Source organism: Panthera pardus, unplaced genomic scaffold (genome assembly GCF_024362965.1).
Source record: "Panthera pardus isolate Hobbes unplaced genomic scaffold, ASM2436296v1 HiC_scaffold_19, whole genome shotgun sequence".
Lineage (NCBI taxonomy): Eukaryota > Metazoa > Chordata > Mammalia > Carnivora > Felidae > Panthera > Panthera pardus.
In genome coordinates, this window is record NW_026526754.1 from 8095840 (window position 1) to 8120038 (window position 24199).

Below are 24199 nucleotides of genomic sequence, written 5' to 3' on the forward strand. Positions count from 1 at the left end.
CCGCAAGATCATGACCTGAGCCGAAGTCAGCCGCCTACCGACTGAGCCACCCAGGCGCCCCTAAAAACTATTTTTTTTAATGCTTATTTATTTTTGAGAGAGAAAGAGAGAGAGGGAATGTGTAGGGGAGGGGCAGAGAGAGAAGGGGACAGAACATCTGAAGTGGGCTCCCAACTGACAGCAGTGAGCCTAATGTGGAGCTCGAACTCATGAACCACGAGATCATGATTTGAGCTGAAGTCGGAGGCTCAATTGACTCTGCTACCCAGGCGCCCTGAATTTCTGAAATCTAAAGAGGGACTAAGGATACTTCTATAGTTTTTTCTTCCCCCCTGAAGTTTTCCTGGCAATTACATTTGTATTTCTCTTTATGAACTTCATTATTTTGTCAAAATAACATAAAATCTTCTCAGTATTTTTATTGGGATTGCATTGAATTTATAAATTTAGGGGAGATTTGACATCTTGTTTTTGAATCCTCTTTCACCCCACTTTTTTCAATACAGTCCCCCTTCTATCCCCAGAATGGGCTCTTTTTGTTTTAAATCCTTTGTTGATAATAGGTGAAAAGATTAAATGGGGAAACTCCATATTTTTGAAGTTTAAGTAAATCTGACCTTTCCCAGGACTCTAGTCCCTGATTCTGTCTTCTAGGACTTTTTTGTTCCAGAGGGCAAATTCTGTCATACCTCTTTTATCAGGGGTATAATCCATTTTGCCAATCTACATTTCTAAGACCCCAGGACAGTGAGTTGGTTCTGGAGGCATTTCCTCCATTTTTAAGCCAGGTAGTTGGGACTCAGGAGTGATGGTCTCCAGAGGGCAGTGTGTTTCATGTTGAGGTTGATGCATCAAAGTGAGGAGGGCCTAAATATCTGCCATCAGAAGGGGAAAGGAGTCTGGCTTCTTATTGAAGTGCTTGCAAAAAAGAAGGGAGGCATTGTGTATAGGAAGAGCCAACAGAAGAGGGAGAGATGCCACCTTGAAGGTTAATGCAGAGAATTGACCTATCTGATGCCAAGGGGTCACTGAAAAGAACTGGAGGTAGTCTGGTAAGCTAAATCAGCAATGAACGGCAGATCTCGTACTGATTGCTGGATGGTTGGAGTCTCCTGGGGTGGCCTGTTGGTGACAATGCCCACTCCTCCTTCCCATCCCCTCCTCCTCCAGTGTACCATGACACTCATCTACCTCACTGTGGAAGATGTTTTCCTGCTCATCAACTACTTCAGCTTTAGCTACTGGTTCTTCGTGGGCCTGTCTGTTGCTGGACAGCTCTATCTTCGCTGGAAGGAGCCTGAGCGGCTCAGGCCTCTCAAGGTCAGTGACTGTGGACAGACTAGGAGGGGTGGGCCATCTCCTGTAGGTGACTTCTCTGTACCCTGTTCCCGCATAGTGCTTTACCTCGTATCTCACCTCCCTCCATTTCAGCTGAGCCTGTTTTTTCCCATCGTGTTCTGCACATGCTCTGTGTTTCTGGTGATTGTGCCTCTATTCAGTGACACCATCAATTCCCTCATTGGCATCGGGATTGCCCTCTCCGGGGTTCCTGTCTATTTCGTGGGTGTTTATCTGCCAGAGTCCCAGAGGCCACTCCTTATTCGGAATGTCCTGGGTAAGTTTCTTTGCCCATCACTCACTGCCTGTGTGTGTGTGTGTGTGTGTATGCGCGCGTGCACACACAGATGTGTGCAGAGGTGGGAGTGGTGGCTAAAAGCTTCCCCTATACTAGTGATGTACTGGAGACCACGTGACTTCTCAGTGACATGAGCACTTTAGTTCTAACTTTAGAGTCCTATTTTTGGTTTAAAACACTCCCTCCTGAAAGTGTAATCCATGTGGGGAGATGGGGAGTCATGCATCACTTTCTGGTTGGGCATGGAATGGAGGACAGTGAGGCTTATGGGGTTAAGAGGCAAAGCCTGGCACAGGATACCCAAGGGACAAGTGGGAGGGAGCCATAGATGTGCTTTAATCAACATTGTGGTGTTCATATTGGGGTTGTAGCTAACCATCAGTTTGCTGAATTCTGTTCTCTATTTTCATTTAGCTGCTATCACCAAAGTCACCCAGCAGCTTTGCTTTTGTGTCCTGACCGAGCTTGATGTAGCTGAAGAGAAAAAGGTTGAAAGGAAAACTGACTAGAGGCCAGAGGTGATGTCCCTTGAGGCCTGGAAGACCAGCCACAGCCACCAAAGTCCAGATGACAAGACTGTACAGGCCCAACTCTCTTGTTCTAAAGGATCCTGTGGGCCACATTATGTAAGGGGGCTCAGGGCCAATGGCCTGCTTTGGTGGTCACTCTCATTGGGAGCAGACTCAGGGTCTGAGGCCAGCCTGAAGGTGGGAACTGTATAGAAAGTGGTGGTGGGAGGGCTTGGGGTCAGGGGAATAGTTGTTTAGTTTTGTTTCTGGTGAGTAGGTACAGCTTACCAAACACTTGGCAAGTTGCACTGGGGAAAAGGAAGTGCTAGGTTAATAGCTGTGGCTGGTGGTTCTGAATTTGATGTTTGAGGTTTGAATCAGAAGTCTCTACAAAAGGGGCTGCCTTATGGCAAGTTTTCCTCTGACCAGGTCCAAGCATCTGACTGTAGAGGCCTAAAATGCTATCATTTCTTCCTGTGACTCAAAATCTTTCCCTGGAAAGACGGCTGTATTCCATTATTTATTGATATTATTTAATCCAGAACCCCAGTTCTAGCAAAGCATTGGTGTTCATTCATCTACCGAATGCCACAGGCTGATTGTGTTTAAAAATTCAAAGTTACTCCAAACTGAGTCCCTCTGCCCTTAGAGGTGTCTCTGTGTGGTGGTGGATCAGACTCAGACCACAGATTTTTTGGTTTTAGCACATTCTTCTGTTGAGTCTTAGCTGCAAAGGTGAACTTTAAAGATTTTTTTAAACTCATGTATCAATTACACGTTAGTCAATAGGTCACAGATTACAAGCACCTGGCTCAAATCAGCAAGGACAAATGAACAAATTCATGAGTCAGAAGTCTGGTAATACTGCTATTTTGAAGGATAATCCTTTATTTTACTTGAGACCTTAGGTCTTTGTTCTAGATGATAGAAGGTAAATTTCTGGGTTTCTGGTATGAACTTTAAGAGGACATGAACTGTTCTAGAATTCAAGTGGATTACCTGAATTCTCTCAGCTGTCAATGGCTTAGAGACCATCTCATGGACCCAAGCCACCAAATAGCTTGTTTCTTTCTGTAAGGGCCGGTGTGAGGGATGCTGTGCAGACCCACACAAGCCCACCTTGGTGCTAGAAGTGGTCATTTCCCTTTTCTGAAAACCTCACATCACGCTGCATGCTCCTCTTCTATCCCCAACACTGGGCTCTGTTTACACTCCGAGCTGTCTTGGTGTGGATCATCGGGATAGTGCATACCTGTCCTGTCTGCCTCCGCTTGCTGGAGGTTTGGTGGGCCTGCAGTCTCAGGAAGAGCTTGGTACTTGTGTGGACCTCTATTTTCTCCCTGTGGAGATAAGTGAAGACTTAGGGGGGAAAAAGCTGCTTCATCCTCAAATCTGGCTCCTCAGCAGACTGCGTGATTGGAAGCAACTAATTCTGGTGCTCAGGCTGTGCTTTAGCATCCAGGTCAGGCCAGAGCAGATTTGGCCTAATGGATGTTCGTTCCCTCATGGACAGCCATGGTTGCGGTGGACTGTACAACTGTCCTGTGATGTGTCCAGACACTGTCATCCTGGGTCCAGAGGAACCTGCAGACTTGGCTCATCCCCTGCCTGGACTTCTTATCCTTTGGTTTTAGAATTGGTCAATTGTAAAGACAAGAATGAGGCAATCTCCCTTCCTGATCATTCTTTTCCACCAAATGGCCCCAGTCGCAGTCAGGGGAATGGCCTTGGTCATACTTGCTCGATAAAGACAATCAGGGGAGCATGAGCACAGCTGTCTTCGGTTCAGGGCATGCATGGATGAGAAAATGAGAGGACATTCCTACTGTCATGGGTTGGGGCAATAGGGAGTCTGTGCAAAGGCTGACTTGCCTAGACTGTGTAAACTTGACTCCTGTCTGAGGCAAGATGGCACTTTTCCCAGGGATCCTCTGGAGCTAATCATTGAAGTGGTGTGTGCTTGTCTTGAGGATCCCTGACCAAGGTTTTAGCTTTCTCCACTGAAGTAAATGACCAGCTAGTCCCAAGAACTTGCTGCCCCCCACTGGCTCCTGGGGGAAGCATGGGCCTCACACCCTAAGTGACCCCATACAAGCTTAGTGAGCCATGTCATCCCCCTCTCATTACTGGATGGCACCTGCATTTTTCCCCTCTGTGCTGGATACAGACTTCACCCAGGAACCCATCTGTGGGAGGGAAGCCAGAGACTCCCTACAGCACTCAAGCTTTGTGGTGGAATTAAATTTCTGCAAGGTCTTTGTTGTTCATCTCCTTCAATCCTTCTCCTGGTGTGCTAATCCCTTTTGCAGTAGGTACAGTATGTGAGGTTGTCAGTCCTTTAATGTTGGCAAACCTTAATGAGTATAGAAACAGCAGTGAGCACATAATAATGGCACTGAGTAGTTTTTAATCCTTTGTTTCTATGCCTACAGGAGACTAAGATGACTAGTATTACACATGTAAATTGCTGCCTGTTACTTACAGCACTGAATTGTACCTTTGTGGATAGTTAGGATGGTAAACTAACATTTTGTTGGTTTTGTAGCCACAAGAGTACATATGGAATTTAATCACTTTGGCAGGTTTAACATAAATCTAGGAATATAGGAAAGACCCACAAAATGAACATAAAGTGAAAGAATGGGTGGAGGCAGGTTAGAAAAAGAGAGATACTTAAGAAATTACAAAAGATGTGGGTAGAAGACATCCCTGTGCAACTCATCTTTCCATGTGATGGGTGTTCGTGCCACAGGGCAAGAAGGCACATTTTGAATCAAACGTTCTGTGTATTATTTTCCTAGACCTGTACTATCCGGTACAGTTAACTATTAGCTACATATAGCTAATTAAATTTAAAAATATTGATTCCTCAGTTGCACTAATCATAAATTTTAAGAGCTGAGCCACATATGGCTAGTGGCTACTATTGTACAGTACAGATATAGAATGTAATTGTGCATGAAGTTCTATGGGACAGTGTTCTCTTAGAAGAATAAATGCCAACTCAGAGCAAAGATGTGTGGTATGGAATGAAGTAGGGACAGAGTTTGCTTATAGGGAGTCCAAGTTCCGTTAATCACTTTTTGGTGAGTACTGTGCGTAGTTAACATTTCTCATTGGAAAGCTAAGTTCAGGATATGCTTTTCTTTTCCTCACTTGACTGAAGTCCTAGTGTCTAAGGTCAATCCTGAAAGCTGTCTCACTAACCACCCCCCCCCCCCCCCCCGCCCATTTTTGGTTGAGGGTGGGGATAGGAAATGGGAGGTACAGTGGGAAAACATGTAAAGCCATTCAGATTTAAAAGGTTTTTGAGGAGGGACAGCTGGGTGGCTCAGTTGGTCAAGCATCTGACTTCAGTTTAGGTCATAATCTCATCGTTAGTGAGTTCCAGCCCTGCGTCTGGCTCTGTGATGACAGCTTGCAGCCTGGAGCCTGCTTTGGATTCTGTGTCTCCCCCTCTCTCTGGCCACCTCCACTCACCCTATGTCTCTCTCAAAAATGAATAAACATTTAAAAAATATTAAAAAAAAGGTTTTTGAGGAGTGTCTGGGTGGCTCAGTCCATTGAGCATCCAACTTTTGATTTTGGCTAAGATCATGATCCTAGGGTTGTGGGATCAAGCCAGCATTGGGCTCTGCGCTGATTGTGGAGACTGCTTAAGTTTCTCTCTCTTCCTCTGTTCCTCCCCCACTCACTCTCTCTAAAAAAATAAAAACTAAAAGGTTTTCAAGGAATGACTTGCTCCTATTTTTAAAGTTAGTTTTTATTAAACATAAGAGTATCACATTCATACATATCCTGTTCTTTCTGGCACCACTGCCAAAGGAAGACAGCAGTCTTTACAACCATTATCAGAGTCAGGAAACAGGGTGGTAGAGACAGCTGTTAACTTAAAACCTCTCATTGCTCAAGCAGATTCTACTTCCATCTCTATGGCCACAACTGTCCAGTCTTTGCTGCTATAAGGGACCAACTATAGCCCTTCTAGATTCCATCAAAAGAAAGGCTTTTACTGGAGGCAGGTGGCCGGGTGGTATGAGAAAGCTAAATCTTAGTGCTGAGGAAACAGGAGGCTCTCCTCCACTTACTGGCCTTAGTGTAGGAGGAGAATGGGAAAATCCCCAGGCCAGGAAGCATCATTTTTACAGCATTTTTCCCCCCAGACTATAGAGTCACTTTTGATTGAGGCAAAGGGGCCCTACTCTTACTGAAAAAGACACACTCCTTTAGCACAGGTTTTTACTGGTAGGAGGGTGCTGTTGGACATGGGTTTTCCCTTCTACTTGTTAAGCTAAGAAACCCAAGGATGTTACTAGGGTGGCTGAAGCTACAGTTAGAGCCCTCAAGGGCCTGTGATAGAATCTCATGGGATCATCAGTCTGAATCCAGGTCATGGGGACTATCATAGCCAAATTCCTTCTGCACATCCAAAGGGTATTTGCTCCACATCTGTGGTCTGCTGCTGCCTCTTTCCTCTTCACTGAAGCTGTCGTATTCATCAGAGCCTAGAATGATAAAAGAAATGGGCTGTTTGAGTTTCTAGGTGGCCACGACAACCCTTTACCATCTCAAGAAGGTCTGGGTTTTTTGTTCTCTATTCTAAAATACTTGCTTAGTGAAGAGAAATTTGAATTTAAAAAAGCAGGGGAGGGCACCTGGGTGGTTTAGTCAGTTGAGCATCCTACTTCGGCTCAGTTCATGATCTCACGGTTTGTGAATTCGAGCCCCTTTGGTTTCTCTGTCCCCTTCCCCTGCCCTGCTTGTGCTCTCTCTCTCAAAAATAAACAAAAAAAAAGGCAACCCTGTTTCTCTACCACCTAAACCAAGTCCCTCAACACTGGAATATTTTTTCATTTCTCCCCCTAAGTATAGGATTTTTTTGTTGTTGTTGTTATAAGAGTTGTAGTCATACTGTAAATATAGTTTCATGTCTGCCCTTTTCAACATATCACAGGCACTTCCCCAAAAGAATATTCCATAGTTTAATTGTTCCTCCATTAACAGAGACCAAGAAATTCTTTTTGTTGGCACAAAGAACATAATCACTGAAGGAACTTTATCATCAGAGTATCTCTCCTTCTTCCTTCCCCAGGGTACCATGCCTGTGTTGCAGCTTCCTCAAAATGGTATAAACACAGCAACTTCTTTGAGAAGTTATATAACTGATTTGTCAAAATCCTAGCTCTGCTCCTACTGGCAAACCTCTCCAATACTTTCCTGACTGAGCGAGAGAAGAGACACTGAGCTAGATGTTTCCCTTCATCCCAATCACTAAAGTTAGTGCAATACTGTTCTGGAGACAGGGTGAGGCTCAGTGAGCCATTAACTATGTCTCCAAGACCCACAGATAGGCCATGAAAGAACCAAGGGTTCGAACCCAGGCCTGACTGAGATTAAAACCCCAGTAGGCCCCCTGGAAACACTGGTCTTTGGGGCTCTTAGAGCTCCAATGGCTTGTGGGTGAGCTGCTGGGAATGGTAGAGAAGGAAAGCCAGTTAAGATGTAAGTGAACCGTGCTCACACCTCAGTCTTAGATCCCACCAGTCCCTTCCCATCCAACACTGCCACCCATGTACCTCTGGAATCTTCATCTCCATCACTGTTCTCCTCCTCTGGGTACTCATTGCGCCAGTTACTCTCACTATTCTCATCATCGTCATCTTCATAAATGTCTTCTGGTTGCTGGTCATCATTCACCTGCACATCTCAACACAATCATGAGTATAAATCAAAACCTCTAAGGTTGTAGGGGGGAAGCTATTAGCAGACCAACTCGGAGAGATCATTTAAGAACACTGTGTGAAAGGGGCGCCTGGGTGGCTTAGTCGGTTAAGTGTCCAACTTCAGCTCAGGTCATGATCTTACGGTGAGTTCGAGCCCCGTGTCGGGCTTTGTGCTGACAGCTCAGAGCCTGGAGCCTGCTTCAGATTCTATGTCTCCCTCTCTCTCTGCCCCTCCCCTGCTCATGCTCTTTCTTTCTCTGTCTCAAAAATAAATTAAAAAAAAAAAAAAACATTAAAAAAATTAAGAGCGCTGTGTGAAAATGAGGCAGCCTAGGAGCTGCTTTGAATCTGCTGCACAAGAGGCTATAGTAACCTTAGGCTACAAGATAGTGACAACAGCCCTATTCCCCACTCAGAGTCCAGCTCCAGGCATTACAATCCTGATAAGATAGGATGAACTCCACCCGAAGGGAACACACCAGGCTGGGGAGGAGAGACAGCTCTGAGCAGGTGATGGCAGTGATCTTCAAACTTTAGGATAGCCAGGTGGGAGAGGGATTAAATGGATTATGGGTGATGCCAAAAATCAGAACCAAAACTTGAGTGTAAGGGCAGGAAGAGGAGCTATGCAATGGTCCAGGGTGGGTGCGTGACTGTGAGACTATGGTTGCAGTGTAGGTATGGGATAAATATGCCTTTCACCATTTTAGAATTTGTTTTAAGAATAATGATGTCTGGAACGCCTGAATGGCTCAGTTGGTTATGTGTCCGACTCTTGATATTGGCTCAGGTCATGATCTCATGGTTGTGAGATCAAGCCCCACATCAGGCTCTGTACTGAGTATGGAGCTTTCTTGGGATTCTCTCTCTGCCTCTCCCCCGCTTGCACATTCTTACTCTCTCAAAATAAACAAACAATATCAACAAAAGAGTTGGAATGCCTGGGTGGCTTGGTTGAGTATCCAACTTTAGCTCAGGTCATGATCTCATGGTGCCATGATCTCATGGGCTTGATGCTGTCAGTGCAGAGCCTGCTTTGAATCCTCTGTCCCCACCCTTTCTGCCCCTCCCCCGCTGGTGGAAAAAAATAATAAGGATGTCAGGAGAACCTGCGTGGCTCAGTTAAGTGACTCTTGATTTTGGTTCAGGTCAAGATCTTGCGGTTCATGAGATCAAGCCCCATGGCAGGCTCTGTGTTGACGGTAAGGAGCCTGTGTGGGATTCTCTCTCTGTCCCTCCCCTGCTCATGTGCAGGGGCACGCCCTCTATCTTTCTCTCAAAGTAAACAAACTTAAGAAAAAACAAAACAGAATAATGATGTCAAGGGGCGCCTGGCTGGCTCAATCAGCAGAGCATGTGACTCCTGATCTTGGGGTCATGAGTGTGAGCCCCACGATGGATGTAGAGCTCACTAAGAAAAATAAATAAAGATGTCAAGATGTTAGTTTTCTTCTTCTTTTTAAAAAAAGAATTTTTTTTTTTAACATTTATTTATTTTTGAAAGACCGAGAGACAGAGCGTGAGCAGGGGAGGGGGAGGAGGGGGAGGAGGGGGGGGGAGGAGGAGGAGGAGGAGGAGGAGGAGGAGGAGGAGGAGGGGAGGGGGAGGGAGAGGGAGAGAGAGGGAGAGGGAGAGGGAGAGAGAAACAGAATCCGAAGCAGGCTCCAGACTCTGAGTTGTCAGCACAGAGCCTGATGCAGGGCTCGAACCCACGACTGTGAGATCATGACCTGAGCCAAAGTCGGATGCTTAACTGACTGAGCCGCCCAGGTGCCCCAGGATGTTAGCTTTCTTAATCCAAGGATCCCCCCCTTTTAAGATATAATTTTAAAAAAAGCTTTTATTACCATTCATGGTTTTTTTAATTTTTTATTTATTTAAAAAAAATTTTTTTTTAACGTTTTATTTATTTTTGAGACAGAGAGAGACAGAGCATGAACGGGGGAGGGTCAGAGAGAGGGAGACACAGAATATGAAACAGGCTCCAGGCTCTGAGCTGTCAGCACAGAGCCCGACGCGGGGCTCGAACTCACGGACCGTGAGATCATGACCTGAGCCGAAGTCAGCCGCTCAACCGACTGAGCCACCCAGGCGCCCCACCGTTCATGTTTAAGAATTTCTGGTTTATTTTCTCTTTAAGTCCCCATGTTTTTCCCCAAGGGTGGATGGTATAAATGTTAAAAATGATATTGCAAACCTTATAAAAGATGTATTAAGAGCAAACATTATCAATGTAGACCGTCGTTCCCAAAATTTCTTGCACTAAACCCAGGTTCCCAGGAAGCATTTAGAATAAATGTTTCCATTTAAGCAAGAACAAGAAGAGGTAAGAACAACCTTGAACCCAGTGGATGCAAAGCATCCTGACCAGAGAATTGCTTAGGCTACCTCATGCCCCTCATCCTCATGGGTCCCCTTACCAGCTCCCACTCCTGGCTATAGGGCTGCACGGAGAGGATGTTCTCAATCCATCCTGGAGTGGCCATCTCCAAGTAGTAAATGTCATATACATAGTCATCCTTCTGTTCCTCCTGGTGCCCAATTCTTGGTCCATCCTCAGATACAGCCAACCGCTCACGGATCAACTCTATAGAATTGCAGAGGATCACATCTGGGTCAGAGATCTATAAAGAAATCAAGAGATGGGGCGCCTGGGTGGTGTAGTCGGTTAAGCGTCCGACTTCAGCCAGGTCACGATCTCGCGGTCCGTGAGTTCGAGCCCCGCATCAGGCTCTGGGCTGATGGCTCGGAGCCTGGAGCCTGTTTCCGATTCTGTGTCTCCCTCTCTCTCTGCCCCTCCCCTGTTCATGCTCTGTCTCTCTCTGTCCCAAAAATAAATAAAAAAAAAAAAAAGAAATCAAGAGATAATACATACGTGATCTAAACCATTGATGTTCCAAAAGGAGGAATCTAAGATTTGAGTGAAAGAAGCCTCTCTATAGTTGTCTATGTTAAATTCAAGATTCTTATTCCCATGTCCTACTAGTTTCTTCTTAATTAGCAATGAAATTAAAAACTCAATTATCTCTAAAAACTTAATGTGTAGTTTTTCTTTTGAAATAGGTACTTATAGGCTCCTGTCCTTTTGTGCTTGGCTGACAGAAGAGAGCACATGGAAAGATGGGCCTGAGAAGAGGGCCAGCAGAGCTGGCTGGTCTTGTCCCCACGTCTTCTAAGCTCCTTCAGTATGATGTTCTCCCCTTAGGGATCTGCATTTTGTGTTACCTCCTACAGGGGTCTAAAGGCGATTCCTGGACTCATGACTACCACCACCTGGCTTGCCCACAATGATGTCCCACTTTTTTTTTCAATAAATATTTTTTAAGTTTCTTTTTTAAATGTTTATTTTAGAGAAAGTGTGTGTGTGAGGCAGGGGATGGACAGAGAGAGAGGGAGACAGTGGATCTGAAGCGGGCTCTGCATTGACAGCAGAGAGCCTGATGTGGGGCACAAACTCATGAACTGTGAGATCATGACCTGAGCCAAAGTCAGACGCTTAAGTGACTGAGCCACCCAGGTGCCCTAATGATGTCCCTCCCACTTTTAATCACAAACCAGGAGTGAACTCCCCTATAATCCTACTGCTAGAAAGAATAGCTCAGGATAGATTGCCCCAGAATAGAACTGGCCCAGGGAAGAGGTACTCCAGGGCAACAGGCTGTGTCATCCAGAGTAGCATAGGTCAATTTGCAAACCCAGGGGGGCATGCTACAAATGACCCCTCTCAAAGGGTTCATCGGAGGAGGCTGTGTAGCTCAAACCAGATACCATATTGGGAGGAATGTTGCATAGCTAAGGCAGATAAAGGGAGACCAGACTTAGAAGATGAAGGGAATTAATTCTTTCTTGCTCCAAAGTCAAAAGGAACTAGAGATGTCACTTTTTGTGCAGGCTGTTGACCAACCTCAAAACTGTTCACAAGCAAAGTTCTGGCTCCCATTTATAAGCCCCCCACCCTTAGTCCAGCAAATCATGCAGCCAGTAAAATATTTACAAAGACTAGCAAACAAAAATGCCATACTCTGAAGACAATAAGCTGATTTTATACTCTGAAGACAATAAGCTGATTTTACTCCAATTACCTTTGTGATGGGGGTAAAATAGGTGATTTTTTTCCCCTTTTTACTTTCCTGTATTTTTTCTTAAAAAAAAAAAAAAAATTTTTTTTTTTTTCAAATGTTTGTCTATTTTTGAGAGAGACAGAGAGCACAAGCCAGGGAGGTGCAGAGAGAGGAGACACAGAATCCAAAGCAGGCTCCAGGCTCTGAGCAGTCAGCACAGAGCCTGCCGTGGGTCTCAAATCCAGGAACCGTGAGATCATGATGACCTGAGCTGAAGTTAGTCGTTTAACCAACTGAGCCACCCAGGCACCCCTCCTATATTTTTCCAAAATTTCTATAAGGAACATCTATCATTTTTATAAAAGAAAAATTATTCTTTAGTCTAGTCTATGTGTATGCTGGTATAAACATACATACTATCTTGCCAGTCTTCATGGTTATCACTTTAATGGTGCAGGCAGTTGTGTATGTCAATTTCTCAGTTTTTTAGCCTACATCTACAATGCTGCAATGAATGTGTTTCCTGCATGTGAAAAATGGGGATAAAACACCTACCTCATAGGGTTTGCATGAGAATTAAAGGAGTTAAATTAAAAGAAAACACAGTAAGGACTTAGCATAGTACTTAATGCACAGTAATTACTTAGTAAACCAAGAGTAGCTTTTGTTAAGACCATAGCTGTTTGCTTCTGAATTATTTCCCTAGGATAAATCCTGGGGTTGAGATCACTAGATAAAATGAACTGAACTTTTTCACTTTAAAAAGTATACATAGGGGCACCTGGGTGGCTCAGTCGGTTGAGCGTCTGACTTTGGCTCAGGTCACGATCTTGCGGTTTGTGAGTTCGAGCCCCGTGTTGGGCTCTGTGCTGACAGCTCAGAGCTTGGAGCCTGCTTCAGATTGTCTCTCTCTCTCTCTGCCCCTCCCGCATTCACACTCTGTCTCTCTCTCTCCTTCAAAAATAAACATTAAAAAAAATAAAAATAAAAAAATAAATTGAAGTAGTTTTAAAATAGGTCCTAAGCTATTTTTAGGATTGCTGATAAATAAAGCCATGCTGTTTTCCAAAAGCCTTGCATCAACTGTAAGCACTACAATTGTGTACCATTTTAATCTAGCCTTGCCAGCAGTGCTATCAATCTTTCCCCTGCTAGTCTAGTAGACATAAAACCCCAAGTTTGCTTTCAGTTTAAATCCATTTTTAAAAAGATAATTACTATGGACAAGCATTTTTTTAAACCTGTGATTAATTCTACAGCTGTGTTTTTGAAGAGCTGTTTAAAAGACAATCCTGAGGGGCGGTTAAGCGTCTGGATTTTGGCTCAGGTCATGATCTCTTGGTCTGTGAGATTGAGCCCCCTGTTGGACTCTATACTCACAGCACAGAGCCTCCTTGGATTCTTTCTCCCTTTCTCTCTGCCCCTCCCCCACTTGCACTCCTCCCCTCTCTCCAAATAAATAAACATTAAAAAAATATTTATGGTACATATAAAAAAAGACATGAGACATTTTTGTTTTGTAATAAATAAGGCGGTGGCCAATTACTACTCCTTAGTAGCTCTTTTTTTGAGATAAGCTATCAAGTCTGTCCTTTTCTCTGTCTTCTTAATGTCAGTGAAGATCATTTTTGTTCCAGGGATGTACTTTCTGCGATTATCTAAATCTCCATCAGTGTCACCTCTCCCCAGGGCTTCTTTGTTCTTGTTGGCATCTGTGTAAGAAAATCCAGGGGCCTGACCTATCTTGCACCCACTGGACCATGGAGATCTGGCTCAGTCTTGTGTTTGCCTTGCCTCTCGTTTCGACAGAATGGCACGGGGCATTCTTTTGGACAAAAATCTTGCCTTTCTCAACGTCACCCATTTTTAAATTGCTTTCTTCACATGGAGACTGAAGATGCCCACTGGCAAGCCGGATGTCCCGCTCTCTGATATGCAAACATTTTTAATGTGTTTAGTTTTTATTGCATTGTTGGGAAGTCTGTGTTCACATCCTTCATCAGCTTACATACTAGTTTTTCTTTTAAAATTGAATGAGCTCTTTGGTTGATTCAATTCCACCGAACGTTGGTTTACTTTTTAAGCTATTTGACTTATAACTCATAAATCAGTTTTCAATTAGTTTTGGTAAAAGATGTGGCTGTCATCATCATGCACAAATTGTTATCCAAGTATACCAGCATCATGATGAAATATTTTTTGCTTGATATATTTGGAATTAAAATTTCAGTTTTTAAACTTTAACTTTTAAAAGGAGTGAAGAGTGAAGTTTATTAAGTTTTTTTTAAGTTTATTTTGAGAGAGACGGAAAGAGAGTGCAAGCAGGGGAGGGACAGAGAGCAAGGGGGACAGAGGATCTGAAGCAGGCTCTATGCTGACAGCTGAGAGCCTGATGTGGGTATCAAACTCACGAACCATAAGATCATGACCTGAGCCAAAGTGAGAGGCTTAACCAACTGGGCCACCCAAGCGCCCCAAGTTTTTTTGTTAAATCAATGGGGGGTGAACCTTTTAGTTTGAGAGTTTTCTATTTCTATAGTCTGAATACAGGTAGCCTTTGTTTTTTGGAACTGAAGTACAAAACAAATTTAGTAAATCTAACAATGGAAAGAACACTGGATTAAATGTGAAGAGACTTGCATTCTAGACTTAAATCTGCCTCAAACTTGATTCGCTAGGGAGAACTAGTCCTTTAACCTTCCTTTGATGAGTTTTTCCATCTGTTTTATCTTTACATTGCTCAAAACCCTCCAGTAATTACCCAGCTAAGGGTGAAAGGCAATGTGTCCCTAAAAGCATCTTCAAGGGGCGCCTGGGTGGCTCAGTCGATTAAGCGACCGACTTCGGCTCAGGTCATGATCTCACGGTTTGTGAGTTTGAGCCCCGCGTCGGGCTCTGTGGTGGCAGCTCGGAGCCTGCTTTGGATCCTGTGTCTCCCTCTCTCTCTCCCCCGCCCCCACTCACACTTTGTCTCTGTCTCTCTCAAAATTAAATAAACATTAAAAAAAAAAATTAAAAAAAGTACCTTCAGGGTCGGGGTATCTGGGTGGCTCAGTCGGTTAAGTGTCCAACTCTTGATAATCAGCTTAGGTCGTGATCTTGGGGTTCGTGGGTTTGAGCCCCACATAAAGTTCTATGCTGACACCTCAGAGCCTGGATGGAACCTGCTTTGGTTTCTGTGTCTCCCTCTCTCTCTCTCTGCCCCTCCCCTGCTCCCGCTCTCTCTCAAAAATGAACAAAAATTAAAAGTATCTTCAGGGTCTAACAGGAATCCTTTCCCAAATTCCTTATTATTCTCCCAGAGTTCACTGAGCTCCAGGCACACTGGTCTTGAAAACACCAAACTGCCTTTTCTTCACATATCCACAGTACTTTGCCATTCACCTCCTCCAAGTCCTCACTGAAATGTCATTTTCTGAGACCCTCTCTGTAATGGAACCAATCTTTTCCTGCCCCCCCTTCCCTGTACAGCCCTTATTAAATTTGCTTTCTGTTTCTCTCCTCTACCTGAATGTTAAATCCACAAAGCTATATCCACAGAACCTAAGAACAATGCCTGACACATAGTGGGCACTCAGTAAATACTGTTGAATGAATAACTTAATCTGTAAAAGGAGGTTATCTCGGCTGATAGATCATTCATTCATCAGTAGGGCGAAGCTGTGTGCCTCCTCTTGACTGTGTGCTAAGTGCCCAGACCCTGGCACTATCTGTCCGCGGGAAGGCCAGCGCTCTGCTCCCGGCGGCTACTCACTTTGGAGGAGACTGCGGCGGCGGCGGCGGTGGTCTCTGGGTCTCCTTCCTCGTGGACTAGGTCGAACAGCTGGAAGCTTCCGTCCTCGGTGGCTTCTGGGTTTCCCGGCACGTCTTCGGACTCTAGGCTACCCGACGGAATTCCTGAGGATCGGCGGCTAGAAATCACCCTGTAGCGGCCCTCCTGTCGGATCTCCCGAGCCGAAGCGCGGAGTTCTCGGCGAATACGCTGCTGGCTGCCCCGGGAAGGGCGCAGGGCGGCTCGAACGAGCTCCTGGACTGGCTCCTCCTGGGAGGTGGTAGGGAAGAGCAGCCGGGGTAAGCAGGCGGCTCGTCAAGGGGTCAGGGATACAATTTCCCCCCATTTGCGCCCTAAGATCCCCTTCAGACATCGGCTCCATCCCGCCCAATACCTGGGAGCGCACGGTGGCCACCAACTGGAAGACATTATTCTCTGGCTCTCTCTCCACATCCTCGGGAGGTGTCTTTTGGGCTACGGACTCGACGCCGCCCCTCCGCAGGCGCTTACAAGAGAGGACAAGAGCTTCGACAGCCTCTGCGCTACGCTTCCGCTTCACGCGAAGCACTGCAGTCCTCCCGGCCTCCATACTGGCTGTCGCGGAGGACTCTGGGAACCCGTGGGGTACGACGGGAGAGCCTTTAAGTTCCGCTTCCGGGCCTCGCTCCCAGCATTCTCAGCGGGCCCTGAGAGATCCCGCCCCCGTACGCCGGCTTCTACGTGGTGGAGGTAGCGGCGGAAGTGAACGGAGCGGTTCCCGCTGCGGGTGAGGCGCATGGGTAGGTAGGGAAGGTGGGGTTGCAGTTAGAGTCCCGGGTGCCGCCATCATCCGGCCGTCAGCCCAGCGGCTTTGGCCGACGGGCCTGACGTGGGCTTTCTAGGCCACCGGGGTATGCGTCTCTCGAGGACCTTTCTAGAGTCTGCACTGGGCGGCGGTGGGGAGAGCCTGGGCCGGCAAGAAAACTGGGATACGGTTGGGCCCCGACTCTGTAGGGTGACCTCTACGGGGACCTGGATTGTAGTACTTGGCGTCTCCCTTCAGCTACAGAAATTCGAACCGCAATCATATGGAGCTCCAGCCATCACATCCTTAATTGACCCACGCTTCTCTGATTCAGGGAACTGCTGATGGGCTCGCTTTTCCCAGTCACTGTGTTCTGAGTAGTTGGAAACCAGTCCATTCACCACACGCTAGTCAGAAGGGTCTTGTAAAAGCGTACATCTGACGTGGACGTTTTTGTGCTTAAGACCTTGAGTGGTTTCCAGCGAGTGAGAACAATATCCAAACGCGTTTCCGAAGCTGGCATGGTCCAGTGTGATTTACAGTAGCCCACGCTTAATCTATCGTTCTCGATACTTTTGCTGGAAGTGCTTCAGTCATTCCGGCTTTTGTCAGTCTTGCTTATATACACAGGTCTTTTTTCCCTTAGGACTTTTTCTTGGAAAAGTAGGGGTAAGGTTTCCAGAAACATAAGCACTACTTTTCTCTCTTACCTTGTAGCATCTTAACTGCCACCTTCCTCAGAGTCTAACAATTAACCTTGTTAATTCTCTTTCATAGCACCCTGCCTGTTTCCTTTCTTGCACTCACATAGTTTGTGATTGTATATTTAGTCTCTCCCTTATTAGAATCTAATCCCTTGGAGGATAAAGAGCTCCTTTATTTTACTTAATGGGAGTTCTCCAGTCCCTAACGCAGTGTCTGATATTGTATAAATTTTACTAAAATTTGAATGAATGAAGCAACTATCTGCTCTGAAATCTGGTTGGTAATCCATTTAGGGCTTGGCATGGTGGTTTCCATTCCAGCCTTATAAACTATCATGTGAGTTCACAGGTCTTTTGAATGAGGAGGGGGTCAAAATAGCTCCTGAATCTGGAGTGTGAGGTCCTTTTGGGAGAGGACAAGTCATAATAATAAAAGGGATTTATTCATAGGAGATGTGTAGTACTCAAAGAGGTTACAGGACATGGTTCCCATCTGCAACCTTTATTTAAACTTATATGAAACTAGTAACTTCTCTAAGTTATGAAAAAACTATAGTCCTATTTATAGCCTAAGCAACAGCACAAAAAGGAAATTCCATAGATTAGAGTTCTGTATTACACTCTTAACCTTTAAATAACTTCAGAATTGATCTCACATGGCCCACAGGATAAGGGTTTTAGGACTCTGCACCGTATGTACCTCACTGATAAGTTTGACCTCTTGTTCAGTTTCACCTCAGTTAAACTGGTTTATTAACGGTACATGACTGTCTAAGTCTGATCTGGTGAAGTGCCCTCTCCCTCCCATGCCCATCTAAATCCTAGCCATCTTTTAAGCCTTCCCTGAACATTCAGCCAGATATGGTTATTTCTTTCTACTGTGGCATTTTTTGGACACACTTCTTTAAAGCACGTTACAGATTCTGATAGTTGGAGATACTCTTTAAAAAAATTAACATAGGAGAGGTTCACAGCTGATTGTGGCAAAACTTTTTAACCTGTAGGTTGCAACTCAGTTAAATTGTGAAATCTGGCACCTAGGTGACTCATTTGGTTAAGCTCAGGTCATGATCTCATGGTTTGTGCATTCAGGCCCTGCATCAGGCTGTGCGCTGACAGTGCAGAGCTTGCTTTGGATCCTCTGTGTCCCTCTCTCTCTGCCTTTCAAAAATAAATAAACATTGAAAAATGCTTCTCAAAGTAAAAAGTAAAATAAACATTGAAAAAATTGTGAAATCAGTTTAGTGGATCATGATCAATTTAAAAAGAAAAATCAGGGCACCTGGGTGGCTCAGTAGGTTGAGCGCCTGACTGTTGATTTCAGCTCAGGTCATGAGTTTGAGCCCTGCATCGGGCTCTGCGCTGACAGTGCAGAGCCTGCTTTGGATCCTCTGTCTCTGCCCCTTCCCCACACATGTGTTCTCTGTCTCTCTCAAATAAGTAAACTTAAAAAAAAAAGAAAAAAAAATACAGTAGAATGTATCAAAGGACTTTGCCCATAGAATGGCTAAACACTAGTGAAAGTTTGTATGTACGTGTGTGTGTTGTGTCTTTATGTAAAGTATATTTCTTTCTGGTGTTGCCAGAAAGTTTGGGAGCCACTAGAAGAGAGTGTGAGTAATACTGAGATTTTAGAAGTAGAGTTTCACTGAAGGACAAATTGACTACTTTGAACCAGACCACTGACTGCCTGAGTCTTTTAAGAAAAGATTTTTCACCATCCTCTTTTATGAGAATTAAGTGTTTAGTCTAAATAACTTTGAGAGAAAGGCAATAACTCTGGTCAGTAAAATGCCTCAGGGATGTTTAGGGACCTATGGAGTAGGCATTTTTTCTAAGGTTTCCTGAAGATAGATCAGTGTTTAACAAGAAATGAAGGGGAGTGTAGAACACTTGAGGTTTTCTGAAGGTAGGAGGGAGGGTGCTGGTAGAGCCCATACCTGCTGACAGGTGCCTTCAGACTTTGAGCTGTGGTGTTTCTCTGTCAGAAATAGATCTCTGTAGAAATAGGGCATACAAGATGAATCTGGAGAATTTGAAGGATTTTTTAAGATGAAGAATTTTTTTAAATTTTATTTATTTAATCTGCACCCAATGTGGAGCTTGAGCTCACAACCCCAAGATCAAGAGTTGCACACTCTTCCAACTGAGCCAGCCAGACATCTCTCGATGAAGAATTTTTAAAAATTACTTTTAGGGGCGCCTGGGTGGCTCAGTCGGTTAAGCGTCCGACTTCAGCTCAGGTCACGATCTCGCGGCCCATGAGTTCGAGCCCCCCATCGGGCTCTGGGCTGATGGCTCAGAGCCTGGAGCCTGCTTCTGATTCTGTGTCTCCCTCTCTCTCTGCCCCTCCCCCGTTCATGCTCTGTCTGTCTCTGTCTCAAAAATAAATAAATGTTAAAAAAAATTAAAAGAAAATTACTTTTAAAATCAAATATTGAGTAGGTAACAAGTAATCATTATTAAAAATGGTAAGTCATAAAGGAGGACAGTATCATGAACATCTTTCTTCCCACCACCCAGTTTTATTTATTTTTTAATGTTTATTTTTGAGAGAGAGGGAGGGAAGGAGCCTGTGCAAGTTGGGGAGGGACATAGGGGGACAGAGGATTCGAAGTGGGCTCTTTGCTTTCAGCACAGAATGCAGAGGCTTGAACTTACCTGACCCAAAGTCGGATGCTTAACCGACTGAGCCACCCAGGTGGCACTTCCCCATCCTGTTTAAGAAGAAACAGTACTATTACTTTGAAGCCCCCTGTATGGCCCTCCTTGATCCCAGCCTTTTCCCTTTCCTCTTAGGGGTAACCACTATCCTTATTCCCTGCTATGCATTTTAGTGTGATCCCTGAAGAATATATTGTTCTTGGGGCACTTGGGTGGCTTAGTCGGTTGAGCCTCCGACTTCGGCTCAGATCATGATCTCAGGGTCTTTTTTTTTTTAATTTTTTTTTTTTAACGTTTATTTTTGAGACAGAGAGAGACAGAGCATGAATGGGGGAGGGGCAGAGAGAGAGAGGGAGACACAGAATCAGAAGCAGGCTCCAGGCTCTGAGCCATCAGCCCAGAGCCCAACGCGGGGCTCGAACTCACAAACCGTGGGATCGTGACCTGAGCTGAAGTCGGACGCTCAACCGACTGAGCCACCCAGGCGCCCCACAGGGTCTTTGAGTTCGAGCCCCGCATCGGGCTCTGTTCTGACAGCCTGCTTCAGATTGTGTCTCCCTCTCTCTCTGACCCTCCCCCATTCATGCTCTGTCTCTGTCTCAAAAATAAAAAAAAATAAACATTAAAAAAATTTAAAAATATATTCTTGTTCGGCATCATTATAAATGTTATAAAAATGTAATCATTACGTATTTTGTGATTTGCTTATTTATTTATTTTTGGCTCAACATGATATTTTTGGATTATCCACACTTATAGCTGTGATATATTTGTTTAGATGAAAGTTTTCCTAGTTTGCTTGAATTGCTCTTTGTATTTTTCCTTAAACTAAGTGTTTAAAAACTTTATTTTTGAGAGAGAGAGAGAGAGCAAGCAAGCAGGGGAGGGGCAGAGAGAGAAAATCCCAAGCAAGCTCTGAGCTGTCAGCACAGAGCCCGATGTGGGGCTTGAACTCATACGCCGTGAGATCATGACCTGAGTCAAAACCAAGAGTCGGACACTTAACTGACTGAGCCACCCAGGCACTAGTGTTTAAACTATTTAATATCCTGAGGCAGTATTGGTGGCACTCTTTTCCCACTACCCCAGCCTCTTTGTTTCTCCTTTCTGGTTAACCACCTGTTTCCTTTGCTTTATTTCTCTTCTCATCTGCCTTTACCTTGAGGCTGCGTCGAGTTGCACCTGTGAGGCTCATTTAACCTGAAATCACTGGGGACTGCCAAAGTTTCCAGATAGCTTTTGATGTTTTTGATGTTATATGCTGAATGTAAAACCAAATAACTTGTGGGAAAGATTAAAATACTATTTTTTTTTTTTTAAATTTTTTTTTCAACGTTTTTTATTTATTTTTGGGACAGAGAGAGACAGAGCATGAACGGGGGAGGGGCAGAGAGAGAGGGAGACACAGAATCGGAAACAGGCTCCAGGCTCCGAGCCATCAGCCCAGAGCCTGACGCGGGGCTCGAACTCATGGACCGCGAGATCGTGACCTGGCTGAAGTCGGACGCTTAACCGACTGCGCCACCCAGGCGCCCCAATACTATTTTTTTTTTTTAAAGTTTATTTATTTCGAGAGAGAAGGAGAGAGAGAGAATTCCAAGCAGGCTCCATGCTGTCAGTGCAGAACCCAGCTTAGGCCTTGGACGCATCCACAAACCAGGAGAACGTGACCTGTGCTAAAGTCGAACACTTAACCAACTGAGCCACCCAGGTGCCCCTAAAATACCGATTAACAAATAATTTCATTGGCTTTGATGCTTTTGTCCATTTTATGATTTTTTTCCTTTTTTTTTTTTGTCTTTAAAATTATTTTCCTCTACATTTTGGGCATTATGATGTGAATAGATTTCTGATGATTAGACCTGTCCACAAGAAGTGAGCTGGCAAGGCTGCTTTTCTGTGGTGAAACTGAGAAGCTGATTGGCACCATGAAGGTCTTCTGCGGGCGGGCCAATCCAACCACTGGCTCTGTGGAGTGGCTGGAAGAGGATGAGCACTATGATTACCACCAGGAGATTGCAAGGTAACAAGGGTGTGTTCACTATTGGTTGCAGCTGGGTGGGGACACTGGCTTTCAAAGTAGGAGCCCTAGAATCCTGTCCAAATGTGGAATAAGCTTTACCCAGTGCTTCTGATCAGGGCAGATGTTGGTCATGAGCAGGTCTGCTCAGCCAGGTAGGTTTGTGTGGGAATTAAGCAAAGTCATTTCTGTGTAGAGAGTCACATATCATGTAACAGCTTTATCAGAGTCTCAGAGGATCTGTCTAGTGGAGCAGAGAGGACCCACCTCAGTAGTACTAGTGATAATTGAAGAGTTTATGAAATTCATTCATTGTGTCACTGAAATGGAGACACATTTATCATATAGTTAAATTCTTTTGAATGGAAAATGTGAAAAATGCATTCTTCCCTGACTTGGGAAGGGATATTTAAAACTGTTGAGTGCGCTACTATTCTTTAGCAGTCATTAAGTGCATACAACATACTAGTCCTGTGGTGGAGCTAATGAAGAAGATGGGGTTCCCATCCTCAAGGACCATGCAGTTTTTTGTAAGAGACAGACATGTAATGAATCATGACACAGTGAAGAAAGGCCACTGGACATGGGTGCAAAAGTTCATGGAAGCAGTAAGAACCGGTGGGGGGGGGGGGGGGGCGGGGGCGGTGATATGTGAGTGATTTCCCAAATCTAAAAGGAGGGAAATTGCTTTCTGAGCAGCAGGGATCACGTGTAACAGTTAGTTTGGGGGATTGCTAGCAGTTTGAGGTAGCTGGAATGTGGTACAAAAGCAGGGCTCTGGTGAGGGTACCGAAAAGGTAGGCAGGATCATGTTGTAAAGGGTGGTAGCAAAATGCAGGAAGAGGAGCATGAGGGTAAGTCTGGGCTCTGTCGTGTCTTAACTCTGACATTGGCTAAGCTCCTTAACTTCCTTGAGCCTCAGTATGATAATATATGTCTCCATACATGTAATAATGTACATTTCGTCACATATAAAGCCTTATTTTAGGGCTCTTTGATGGGTGACAAATACAATGTGTGGTATAGAATAAGGGCTCAAAGATACTACCTTCTTTCAAAAGATTTTGAACATCATTTTGTAAGTGATTGAGATGTTAAACTGGGGAGAAAAAAGATTAAGCTGCATTTTGGGACATTTACTGAGAACAGTGTGGAAAGTGGGTTGGAGGGAGTGGAAGCCATTTGGGTGGATATTGCAACCCTACAGGTGAGGCAGTGGAGGTGGGGAGACAGCTTTGAAGGAGCTTGAGTTTTAATAACTCATTGGTTCAGTGGTGGAAGGAGAGAGAAATTCCAGAAGCACCCAAGATTTCTGATTAGAGTGACTAAGTGGATGGAGCTGTGTTCTGTGAGAGGGATGACCACAGGAGGAATGAGTGTTGCTGGAGAGGAGAAGGTGATGGAGATTAGGTGTTTGGGTTTCGACATCCAGGTAGAGATGCAGTGGGCAGATAAACATGGGTCTGGAGCCAGTTTGCAGTTATTAGAATTCAAGATGGAAAAGATGGCAGGCTCTGAGGGAGGGTGTGTGATGAGAAAGGTAGAGGGCTGAAGAAAGAATCTTGGAATAGAGGAGGCAGGAGAACCAGGAGGGAATGGCCAGCAAGTGGAAAAGAAGAAAGTGTTTCAGGAAGAGGGAGTGTCCAACAGAGACAGAAATCCTGGATGTTAGTGATGGAGTTGGTTGATAGTGCTTAGGCAGAATGATGTCTGTGGAGTGGTGGGGAGAGTGGATGATGAGGCTATGAAGATGGGGACCAGAAATGCCTCTTGGAAGGTAGGGAAAGACAGAACCAGATTTCAACTAAGCATTCCTAGGTGGGTTCACATGTAAAAGCCATGGTGTGCCATTAAAACGAAAAGAATGCTATTCTTCTGGTACAGTGCTCCTTGGAGTTTAGAATATGAGCTGCCTGTGTCACAGTTGTGTGGGGTACCAGTTCAAGTGCGTATTTCCAGACTCCAGCTTGATTTTCTGGATCAGGATCTGTTTGCATGTATCGTGAGAATCTGCATTAAAAAATTTTTTTCAGTGTTTCTTAAAAATTTTTTTTATGATGTTTAATTTTGAGAGAGAGAGAGAGAGAGAGGAAGAGAGAGCACGACTGGGGGAAGAGCAGAGAGAGAGGAAGACGGAGAATCTGAAGCAGGCTCCAGGTTCTGAACTGTCAACACAGAGCCGGATATGGGGCTCGAACCCACAGACTGCAAGATGATGACCTGAGCTGAAGTCAGCTGCTTAACTGACTGAGCCACCTAGGCGCCCCTAATTTTTATTTGTTTTTGAGAGAGTGCAAGCAAGGGAGGGGCAGAGAGAGAGGGAGAC

At 44.8% G+C, this 24199-nt stretch overlaps 3 protein-coding genes and 1 pseudogene across 15 annotated transcripts in view; 2 read left to right on the top strand and 2 right to left on the bottom strand.

Annotated features, from left to right (window-relative positions):
• Positions 1-5159, top strand: part of SLC7A6 (solute carrier family 7 member 6) — a 36024-nt gene extending 30865 nt beyond the window's left edge. For all 5 annotated transcript variants that reach the window (XM_019455475.2, XM_053906597.1, XM_019455478.2 and 2 more), the window contains exons 8-10: positions 1171-1320; positions 1432-1615; positions 2051-5159. In XM_019455475.2, coding sequence (XP_019311020.1) covers positions 1171-1320; positions 1432-1615; positions 2051-2145 — 429 coding nt within the window. In that variant the 3' untranslated portion in view covers positions 2146-5159. The remainder of the gene's footprint in view (positions 1-1170; positions 1321-1431; positions 1616-2050) is intronic.
• A 728-nt stretch (positions 5160-5887) lies between these two features.
• SLC7A6OS (solute carrier family 7 member 6 opposite strand) lies at positions 5888-16315 on the bottom strand. The gene is made up of 5 exons (XM_019455474.2): positions 16096-16315; positions 15684-15971; positions 10289-10492; positions 7722-7842; positions 5888-6650 (listed from the first exon to the last, which is right to left on the bottom strand). The coding sequence occupies exons 1-5, from the start codon at positions 16288-16290 to the stop codon at positions 6520-6522; spliced, it is 939 nt and encodes a 312-aa protein (XP_019311019.1). The 5' UTR covers positions 16291-16315; the 3' UTR covers positions 5888-6519.
• Positions 12846-15370, bottom strand: LOC128778171 (cytochrome c-like; annotated as a pseudogene).
• Positions 16316-16338: 23 nt separating the features above from the next.
• PRMT7 (protein arginine methyltransferase 7) overlaps positions 16339-24199 on the top strand; it is a 46550-nt gene continuing 38689 nt past the window's right edge. For 5 of the 9 annotated variants that reach the window (XM_019455467.2, XM_019455469.2, XM_019455470.2 and 2 more), the window contains exons 1-3: positions 16352-16480; positions 21413-21564; positions 21699-21876. In XM_019455467.2, coding sequence (XP_019311012.1) covers positions 21782-21876 — 95 coding nt within the window. In that variant the 5' untranslated portion in view covers positions 16352-16480; positions 21413-21564; positions 21699-21781. Of the gene's footprint in view, positions 16481-21412; positions 21565-21698; positions 21877-24199 lie in introns of those variants that run through there. The other 4 variants (XM_053906588.1, XM_053906590.1, XM_053906589.1 and 1 more) reach the window with 4 other exon arrangements.

What these genes read in the sequence shown, in the direction of transcription:
- SLC7A6OS (XM_019455474.2), bottom strand. Translation starts at nt 16,290, where the DNA reads ATGGAGGCCGGGAGGACTGCAGTGCTTCGCGTGAAGCGGAAGCGTAGC. An exon ending in TGGCCACCGTGCGCTCCCAG is followed by an intron (nt 15,972 to 16,095) that starts GTATTGGGCGGG and finishes ACCACCTCCCAG; the next exon opens with GAGGAGCCAGTCCAGGAGCT. An exon ending in ATAGCCAGGAGTGGGAGCTG is followed by an intron (nt 7,843 to 10,288) that starts GTAAGGGGACCC and finishes TGAGATGTGCAG; the next exon opens with GTGAATGATGACCAGCAACC.